The sequence below is a fragment of the Urocitellus parryii genome, chromosome 1 (genome assembly GCF_045843805.1).
Source record: "Urocitellus parryii isolate mUroPar1 chromosome 1, mUroPar1.hap1, whole genome shotgun sequence".
Taxonomy (NCBI): Eukaryota; Metazoa; Chordata; class Mammalia; order Rodentia; family Sciuridae; genus Urocitellus; species Urocitellus parryii.
The window spans coordinates 224,511,583-224,522,348 of NC_135531.1; the positions used below are offsets into that span (position 1 = coordinate 224,511,583).

Genomic DNA, 10,766 nt, shown 5'->3' on the forward strand with positions numbered 1-10,766 from the left:
ATGATCTCAAGTGACACAATAATGAATATGGTTCTGTGAAAATGAGATTTCATATGACTGTTTTTATTACAGACATATAGCCATGAAGTCTACTTTGACAGAGACTTGGTGCTACACATAGAACAGAAACCAAACAGGGTCTTCAGCTGCTATGTTTACCAGATGGTATGTGACCCTGCGGAAGAAGAAGAAATCCTAAAGAAAAGTTGTTAAAAGGAGTGAAATAATTATAACTTATGAAACTTTTAGCCAAACAACCCAGCAACTGTGTTCCAATCCTCCTTTTATTATTTGCATGGCACATTCTGCAGTATTTTCCAGAAAAAGTGTTCGGTTGACTTTAGATGACTAAAGCTCTTACCATAGAAGGTGCTGAGAACTTCATTTTATGAAAAGGTTTGTGTATTTTTTAAAATGTTGTCCCAACAAGTCTAGTTTTTTGGACTTTTAGCTACGTGCTAATGCAAATATAAAATGCTGAAAGCAGAAAGGACAGGTTAATTCCAGTTGGTGTGGAGAGTGTCACTGATGTGGAGATGTCTAACCCAGTTCTTAAAGGACAGTATAGAATTGTGATTGGTAAGGGTAGGAAAGAGACAAAAATAGATACAAATTATAGATTCAGAAAAAATTCTGTCTACTCTGTACCAAATTTTGCTTGAGGATGAGAAATGAGGTGTAGAATGTGAAAACATAGTTTTGAGCCAAAATGTTGACATTAAGAGTGTTTTTTTTAAATCATATATATGTATATAGGATTTTGTATTTGTATACCGTATCAAGGATTAACTCTAACTCCCAAATTACCTTTCTTCCATGGTTTTATTCTTTTGGCTTAATGTCCCATTGAGTATTTGTGCTTGTATTATAGACTAATATAAAAGATTCCAAGCAAACGTGAATGAAATTTTTTCTGATATGTAGCCTTTTTAACTCAGTGTTTCTAAGGATGCTCTCATTTCACCATTCTATTTATTTAGTGAGTCTAACCATTTTGTTGAGGCAATATTTTCATACCTATGCAAGAAAATAAAGGTACTCTGACCTGCACCAATTGAATTCCCTGGAGAAGAGTTGATAAGGTCCCAGAGGAAGTTCTTCCTAATGTGAAAATTACCCAATTAGCCAGAGAAAAATTTGGCTATCTTAGTTATGAAAGGAGTATTTTTCCCTTCATTTTTAAGAACAAGTCTAAATATGATACTTAAACTCCAATAATCATTCTTCATACTATTAAAAAAAGGCAGCTAAGCCTTTATATAGGGAGGAAATGTTTCTTTATACTTCCTGTCTGAGAAATGCAGTTATTGCAATCCATATGTTTAGCATATTTCTTTGGTTCAGCCTCAGAAAAATAACTAGTTTAAAAAAAGAAGAAGGAAACATTTGTTTAAAAAAAATCATTGCTGATTCAAGCTTAAAATTAAAATGTGGAATTTTAGCTTGAATGATTTACATTAAAATCCTTCAGTTTTGGCTCAATCCCATATTAAGAATGATGTGAAATCTATTCCATTCTGCCCTTGAAAGTTTGGAAATAGATTTCAGATTTATTATGATCATAGGACTAACAAAGTGTTAGCTGTTCCAAACGTTAAGGAATTGGTAGCAGGGTCAGTAAATTTAAAGGAAATAAACCTAAAACTGTCCTTTATGTAAAAGGAAAAAATAAATAAATAAGGGATATTCAACTTATAGTTTTTCTTATCTGATGCTTGGAACTAGAAGTGTTTTAGAATTCTATTTTTTTCCAATTTGAGAATATTTGCATGTACATAATGAGGTCTTGGCAATGAGACCCAAGTCTAAATATGAAATGCTTTTATGTTTCATATATACCTTATTCACATACCCTGAAGGTCATTTTATACAATGTTTCTAGTGTGCCTACTTTTTTTTTTTTTTTTTTGGTGGTGCTGGGGATTGAACTCAGGGCCTTATATATGCAAGGCAAGCACTCTACAACTGAGCCTTGTGTGCCTACATTTTGACTGTGTTTTATCACATGAAGTCAGGTGTTAAAATTTTCCATTTGTGGCATCATGTTAGTAATCAAAACGTTTCAGATTTTGGACTTTGGATTTTTCAGATTAGGGATACTTAACCTGTACTGACATTATAAAATAAGCTGAAATATTTATATGTGAGCTAAAAATAATTTTTTCTGAATCTGATCCTCTGTATAATAACCATCTGGGAAAGTAGAAGTGATTACCTCACAAGCAAGATGATAAAATTATCTTCATGTTAAATTATAATATTTATTATCTGCTTACTTAAAAATATATTTTGTGCATATTTAATAAATACTGTTTAATATCTCTTAAGCTTTCAGAGATTTTAAAGATATTATTATGATTACAAAGCAATTAAATAGTTATAGTGTGCTAAATCTTGCCGCAAATTTTCAGTTAGACACTAGCTATATCTAAGCAATCCTGCATAGTAAATGTACATCCTGAAAAACAAGTCTGGTAAGAGGAGCACAATAGCAGAGAAAAGAAAGAAAACAATGCTATGTGAGCTTCAAAGCAAGTGCAGTGCTGTGTATCAGCAGTGTTTGCTCTTCATTTCTAGAGAACAAGGTTGTCTTTAGACTTCAGTTCTGGCAGAGTTTTGTTGTTTTTAAGGTAGTTATTGGGTTTTTCCTCTTTTAATTCATCGCCGACTTTTAATAAAACGATAGAGAGGAACTCATCTACTCAGAAAGGCATTTGAGAAATACCTGCAGTGCCTGGCAGGGTTAGGAGTAGGATCCTTCTAGTCTAGATAGGAATAGACCACTAAGAAATTTGTAATGTATCATCACCATTGAAATCTGACTAGACTAGGCCAAATGCCATACAGGATAGGCAGGAAATACACCTAGTGTGAAAGACAGTAGGGAATTGTGGACAATGTAACAAACAGGAGAGCTAAGTCCCAACTAAAAGGATAAGCTGCAAGTACTTAGTTTCAGCCAATTTAACAATATATGAGAATGTAAACTAGATAATTGATAAACAATGCCAGATGTCTGGGGTTGTAGCTCAACAGTAAAGTGTACACAGCAGGTGCAAGAGTGCTGAGTTCAATCCTCAGCACTGCAAAAGAAAAGATGCCAAAAGATACTGAAGATAGCAAAGAATGTGGGAAAATTAAATAGCACAAATAACAAGAGACAGTACTATATGCTTCCCCAAAGATATGGGCTTCCTATCATTCTAATGTCATGCACCTTCTCATTCTGCCACCTGTCAGACAGCAGACTTTGCTATTCAGTTTGTGGGTGATAGGGCATGATACTTAACATCTTCCTGTCCCACCTTGACCCTACCTCTCCACTGGCTATGTGACTCTAACTATGTGCCAACATACTTAATAAGTGCTAGTGACAGGTACAAAACATTATGGGTAAAATTTCTGAGTGTTTAATACAAGACCCAGTGAAGTAGGTTGCTTTTCAGCAAGTACAGACATTAAACTGAAAAGAGATACATTTCTGCATTTCACTCCTTGATCTAAGTTTCTGTATTTTCACACTATCGATGCAACAAGTTTATTATTCTTTGACTTTCTACATTATTTCTTTCAACTCTGGGAGAAGACAAAACAAATCCTATCAGTTATTGTTTGAACAGACAAATGAAGAGAAGATAATATTCTATTTAAACAAATTAAGGCACTCAACATTCTTCTACCAATTGAATGTTTTGTATCTTATGCACACTTATTTTTAATAACGGAAACTTAATTTTATTATTTCCTGTATACCAGTCATTAAGACACATGTAAAATGGTTGTCTCACTTGATATTCAAAATAATCATATGAGGTATAAGCTATCATCTTTCCCTTTTATACATATGAGAGAAGAAAGTGAAGCTTATATAAGTTAATTTGCTCAAGTTCCTGTAATTAATAAATGCAGAGATGGGAAACACATGTTGATTTTTTTTTTATAAACTTATGCCAGTTTTCTCCAACACTCTCAAAAGGCAGTGGATGTTATTTTAGCCTATATGTGATATAACATACTTAGAATTATAATAGGTATGAAGGAAAGTGTTTAGTTTTTTTTTTTTTTTTTTTTTAAGTACTGAGGATTGAACCCAGAGGTACTTTTACCACTGAGCTACATCCCCAGTCCTTTTTTTATTTTGAAACTGTCTCACTAAGTTGCTTAGGGCCTTGCTCGGTTGCTGAGGCTGGTCTTGAACTTTCAGTCCTCCTGCCTCAGCCTCCCAAGTCTCTGGGATTACAGGCATGTGCCACCAGGCCCAGCTTGTGTGTTTTAAAGGATGATTAAAGATCTAAATTTTGGATAAGACACAGTCAATAAGTCCATCATTTGACAGAAAAGATGGTTCTTCTTTCAGTAGTTAGAAGATGTTTAAAAATGATACTCATTTTAATACTCAGTGATATTAATTGTAGTGACAATAAACATTATTTTCAATAATACGTTTCTTTTTTATTTTTAGTTGTGGACAGATACAATAACTTTATTTTATGAATTTATTTTTATAAGGTGCTGTGGATCAAACCCAGTGCCTCTCATGTGCTAGGCAAGCGCTCTACCACTGAACCACAACCCTAGCCCCAGGAATATGTTTCTTCTTTTCCTTAACCATGTTTAAACATGTATCATCTACCTTTTAGAATCCTTAAAAAAATTCAGAAGCTAATGTTTGGTCCCTGTGCTGCAATAGAATCTATGTTTTACGGAAAGAAACTTTACTTCAAGCAAAGGATATATAAGAGAAACATAAAATCAACTAAGGACCTTTCCCCATCATTTTATTATGAAAATTTTGAATATACAGTAAAGTTGAAAGAATTTTATAGTGAATAACCAAACACTAACCACATGGATTTGACATTTTATTAAACTGGTTTTACTGTTTACCTGTCCAGCTTACTATTCAGCACATGTCAAAATAAATTGCAGATGTCAGCATACTGCCCCCAAAATATTAGCATGTTTATGATTATTTAGTATTTATTTTTAAATTTAAAATTTAATGCAATAAAATGCACAATTTTTCAGTATAAATTTCCTCAGTTTTTTGCAAATGTGTAACCTAAACCCTTTTCAAAATTGAAACCATTGCAATCATCCCAAAAAGTTTCCTACTATCTCTTCCCAAGCCATCTCCATCCCTCACGTGTGACTCTTTTCTGATTCTTTTGTATCCTGGATTAGATTTTCCTGTCCTAAAACTTCATTTCACCCATCATAATGTTTTTGAGATTTATTTATGTTGTTGTATATTTCAATTGCTGAGTAATATTTTGTATGAATGTCACAGTTTTCTATCTTCTTGTTGATAGATCCCTGCACTATTTCTGCTTTTGTTTGTTTGATTTTACTATTATAAATAAAACTGCTTTAGACATTCTTGTACACATTTTTTTGTGAATGTCTTTATTTCTCTTGGATACATTTCTTGGGATAGAATTTTTGTGTCCTCTGGTAGGTGTATGTTTAATAAGAAACGGCCAGACCTTTTTCCAAAGGAGGAGGATACCATTTCACTTACCTCAAACACTGTAGAAGACTTCCAGTTACTCTATATTTTACTTAACATTCATGGTTGATAGCCTTTCTTAACATTTATGATGGACGTGTTATCACTTCTAATTGATAGATTGTTTCTACTTGTTTTTAACAGCCTTCTTATGAATGATATTTGAGGTCTTTATTCTTTTCACACTGCACCCTCACCTTGAGGAACTGCTGAAAACATTCTTTGTGATAATTGTTAAGATAACTCACAACTCAGGTTGCAAATGTATAATCTAAACCTTTTTCAAAGGGGCTGTTAGCTCAGTGGTAGAGTGCCTGCCTAATATGTGTGAGGCTCTGAGTTCAATTTACAGCACTGCGTATAAATAAATAAATAAATAAATAAATGTATGTATGTATGTCCATCAACAACTAAACATATATTTTATTTTTTTTAATATTTTTTTTAGTTGTAGATGGACACAATACCTTTATTTTTATTTATTTATTTTTATGTGATGCTGAGAATTGAACCCAGTGCCTCACACATGCTAGGCAAGTGCTCTACCACTGAGCTACAACCCCAGCCCTAAACATATATTTTAAAAAGAATATTTTTTAAAAAGATAGCCCACAACTCAGCTTGAATTATTCTTTATCAAACAGGGAATATAATCAGGTGAATTTTTCTCTAACATGAAAGTGTATTAAATAAGTTTTATGCCTTTCCCACTAACTGTAGTGTTCTAGGCTATATATGTTGTGATACTACATATTATATTCATGTTTTAGAACTGTTAAAAAATTTAGAAACTTTCATTTTTTTCTTTCACTCTTTCTGATTATCAATTTGAGTTCCCTAAAATTTGTTCCAAAGAGTACAGATTCATGACCCAGCTATCCCTCTCCTTGGTCTATACCCAAAGGACTTAAAAATAGCATACTACAGGGACACAGCCACATCAATGTTTATCGCAGTACAATTCACAATAGCTAAACTGTGGAGCCAACCTAGATGCCCTTCAATAGATGAATGGATTAAAAAAATGTGGCACATATACACAATGGAATATTACTCAGCAATAAAAGAAAATTAAATCATGGCATGGAGTTAGAGAACATAATGCCAAGTGCAGTTAGCCAATCCCCAAAACCCAAATGCCGAATATTTTCTTTGATATAAGGAGGTTGATTCATAGTGGGATAGGGAGAGGGAGCATGGGAGGAATAGACGAACTCTAGAGAGGGTAGAGGGGTTGGAGGGGAAGGGAGGGGGCATGGGATTATTAGTGAAGGTGGAATGTGATGATCATTATTATCCAAAGTACAGGTATGAAGACACTAATTGTGTGAATATACTTTGTATACAACCAGAGATAGGAAAAATTGTGCTGTATATGTGTAATAAGAATTGTAATGCATTCTGCTATCATATTTAAATAAAAAATAGATTTTTTTTTTAAAAGAGTACAGATTCAGTCCCTTTCCTCATAGTCACTTAAACCCTATCTGGGAGACTGGGAATCTCTGCCTCTTCTATAGACCCACTAAAAAATACCACACACAGGGTACTAGGATCGCTTGTAGAATCCCATGAGATTAATAGATAATAGCAATGAAAGGGAGGTTTCAAACCAGCAAAAGCTTGAAAAACTTGTCTGATAATTCTATTTAACTTCTTGGTTGGTGTCTTTTTCCCCCCAGGTACTAAGGATTGACCTAGGGCCTCATGCATTCTAAGGCATATGCAGTACCACTAAGCTATACCCTTACCCCCATTATGATTCTTTATTAGAGGCAACACTGAATTTGACTTTCGAAAAAATCTTGGATAAATATTAATTATTTTCTCAATTAAAATAGCCAACTTTGAAAAGCAATAAATCCAGCAAATGTCAGCAAATAAAATCAAATTATAATTTAGAATTATCATATTTTTAGATTTTCATAACAGACTTATTGAGATAAAATTGACATACAATAAACTGGACATATTTAAAGTATATAATTTGGTAAATTTTGTCATTTGTATACTCATGAAACTATCATCACAATTAAGATAATGACCATACTTATCACTCCAAAAATTTTCCTCATACTCCTTTTTAATCCTTCTCTTGAGCCCTTCTCATCCCTTTTCCCAAGGCAACCTCTCATCTGTTTCTGTCACTTGAGATGAATTTGCATTTTCTATAATTGTATGTAAATGGATTATACAATAAGTGCTCTTTCTGTCTTCTTTCTTTCAGTGTGGTTATTTTGAGATTCATCTGTATTACATGTATCCTTAGTTCATTTTTTTCCATGTTTTTATTGGTACATTGTAATTCTACCTAATGATGGGATTTGATGTTACACATTTGTACATACACACAAATAGCAATATAATTTGGCCTATATGAAATTCTGTAGTGTTTCCCCTTTCCCTCCCACCTCCTCCCCCTGGTTCCTTTCCTCTATTCAGCTGATTTCCTTTCAATTTTTATTAATTCCCTCCCCAACTTTTCTTCTTTAGCTTTCACATGAGAAAAAAAACAGTTTGGCTTACTTCACTTAATGTTCTCAAGTTTCATCCATTTTCCTGCAAATGACATAATTTTATTTTTCCTTATGACTGAATAAAATGCTGTTGTAGATATACATGTATATCACATTTTCTTTATCTGTTCACCCATTGATACCTAGGCTGGTTCCAGAATTTGGCTATTGTAAATTGTGCTGCTATAAACATGGGTATGCATGTATCACTATATCATATGCATGTATGCAGACTTTAATTCTTTTTTTAATATTTACTTTTAAGTTTTAGGTGGACACAATATCTTTATTTTACATTTATATGGGCTGAGTGCCTCCTGTATGCTAGGCAGGCACTCTACCACTGAGCCACAACCCCAGCTCCCAGACTTTAATTCTTTAGAATTAATATGGAGGAGGGATATAGCAGTTCATATGGTAGTTTCATTTCTAGTCTTTTGAGAATCCTCTATACCAGTTTCCAAGGTGGTTGTACTAATTTGTAATCCTACCAAGAATGTAAAATTGTTCCTTTTTCGCCGTATCCTCTCCAGCATTTATTATTTATATTCTTTTTTAAAATATTTTTTTAGTTATACTTGGACACAATATCTTTATTTTGTTTATTTATTTTTATGTGGTGCTGAGGATTCAAACCCAGTGCCTCACATGTGAGAGGCAAGCTCTCTGCCACTGAGCCACAACCCCAGCCCTATTATTTATATTCTTGATGTTTGCCATTCTAACTGGAGTGAGATGAAATCTCAGTGTAGTGTTGATTTGCATTTCCCTAATTGATAATTGTGTTGAGCATTTTTTCATATATTTGTTGGCCATTAGTATTTCTTATTTTAAGAAATGTTTGTTCATTTAGTAGAATTCATGAACAAACATTTCTTAAAATAAGAAATACTGGTTCTGGGCTTTTCCTTGTTGGAAAACTTTTCATTACTGTTTCTATCTCATTTGCAGTTATTGGTCTGTTCTGGTTTCCTATGTCCTCTTGATACAATTTTGGCAAGTTGTATATATCTAGAAATGTATCCATTTCTTCTAGGTTTTCAAATTTTTTATTATATGTTTTCAAAACAGTACCTAAGGATTTTTACCTTTTTATCTCTAATTTTATTAATTTGGATCTTCTTTCTTTTGGTTAGTTTGAGTAAGAATTTACCAATCTTGAGGCTGGCGCTGTAGCTCAGTAGCAGAGCACAGCCTAATGTGTGAGGCACTGGGTTCAATTCTTAGCACCACATAAAAATAAACAAAATAAAGGCATTCTGTCCATCTACAACTATAAAACAAAATTTTAGAAAAAAGAATTTACCAATCTTGTTTATCTTTTCAAAGAATGAACTTCATTCCATTGATCCTTTGTAAATTTTTTTCTCAATCTTATTGATTTTTGGCTCTGATCTTAATTTCTTCCTTCATTCTACTGGTTTTGGGATTGTTTCTTGTTTTTCAAGGAATCTGAGATGCATTGTTAGGCAGTTTATTTGGGATCGTTCTTTTTTCCTATGTAGGCACTCATAACTACAAACTTTTCTCTTCAGACTACCTTCATACTGACCCAGAGGTTTTGGTATGTTGTATAACTATTCTCATTTGATTCTAAGAATTTTTAAATTTTTCCCCTGATTTCTTCTAATACCAATTCATTGTTTAAAAGTTTTTCAATCTCCATGTGTTTATATAGTTCCTGTAGAGTTTTTTGGTGTTAATCTCTAATTTCATTCCCTTTTGATCCCAAAGGCTCAAGGAATTATATAATTTTTTTGTGTTTGATAAGAGTTGCTTTGTAGCCTAAAATATGGTTCCATGAACTGCTGAGAAGAATTATATTCAGCTTTTGTTGTTGAATGTAATATTTTATAGATGTCTATTAAGTTCATTTGATTTATAATATTTTTTAAGTCCAAAGAGTCTTTACTGAGTTTATGTCTGGATGACTGATTTATTTGTGAGAGAGGTGTATTAAAATCACCCAGTTTTATTGTAGCAGTGTCTTATCTGAGTCTTTAATTCGAGTAGTGTCTGTTTTATGTAATTAAGCATACCAACATTTGGGGCATACATAAATACTATCATATCTTCTTGTTAGATTGTTCCCTTTATCAGGGAACTTCTTTGTCTCTTCTGATTAAAGTTTATTTTTTGATCTTGTTTATTTGGGGTTCTGATTAATTTTGGTTTTAAGTCTGTTTTGTCATGTATGAGAGTAGCTACATCTGCTTGTTTTCAGGCTCCATTTTACTTTCAGCCTGTGGCTATTCTTGCCTGTAATGTGCTGGTTTTGCCTGTAAGGTATGTCTTTTGCAAAGAACATTTAGTTGGTTCTTTTTTTTTTTTTTTTTTTTTTTTTTAGTTCATCCTGTTAGCCTATGTCTTTTAATTGGAAAGTTGAGACCATTTACATTCTATGTTATTGTACAAAGAGATTTATGAATTCTTGCCATTTTGATTTATTTCAAATGTTTAAGTCCTGTTTCTCATTTGCTTAACTACTCTTCAGATTGGACTTGTCCATTTGTGATCTCTGAGGTTTGTTTTTTATTTCTTCTGTGTGAAGTATTTTAAGTATTTTCTGTAACACTAGCTTAGCAATCATGAATTCTTTTAGTTTCTGCTTATTTGTAAAGTTTTTATTTCTCCCTTTATCCTGAAGGGTAGCTTTGCTGGCTATTGCAGTCTTGGTGGACGATTATTTTCTTTCAGGACTTGGAATACTTTGTTCCAGGCCTCCTGAATTTTTAATTTTT

At 32.9% G+C, this 10,766-nt stretch overlaps 1 protein-coding gene across 1 annotated transcript in view; it reads left to right on the top strand.

Annotated features, from left to right (window-relative positions):
* The window catches only part of Dcaf17 (DDB1 and CUL4 associated factor 17), a 42,102-nt gene extending 36,702 nt beyond the window's left edge, over positions 1 to 5,400 (top strand). Inside the window, exon 14 of the mRNA XM_077802799.1 lies at positions 73 to 5,400. Coding sequence (XP_077658925.1) covers positions 73 to 213 — 141 coding nt within the window. The 3' untranslated portion in view covers positions 214 to 5,400. The remainder of the gene's footprint in view (positions 1 to 72) is intronic.
* The last annotated feature ends 5,366 nt before the right edge of the window (positions 5,401 to 10,766 follow it).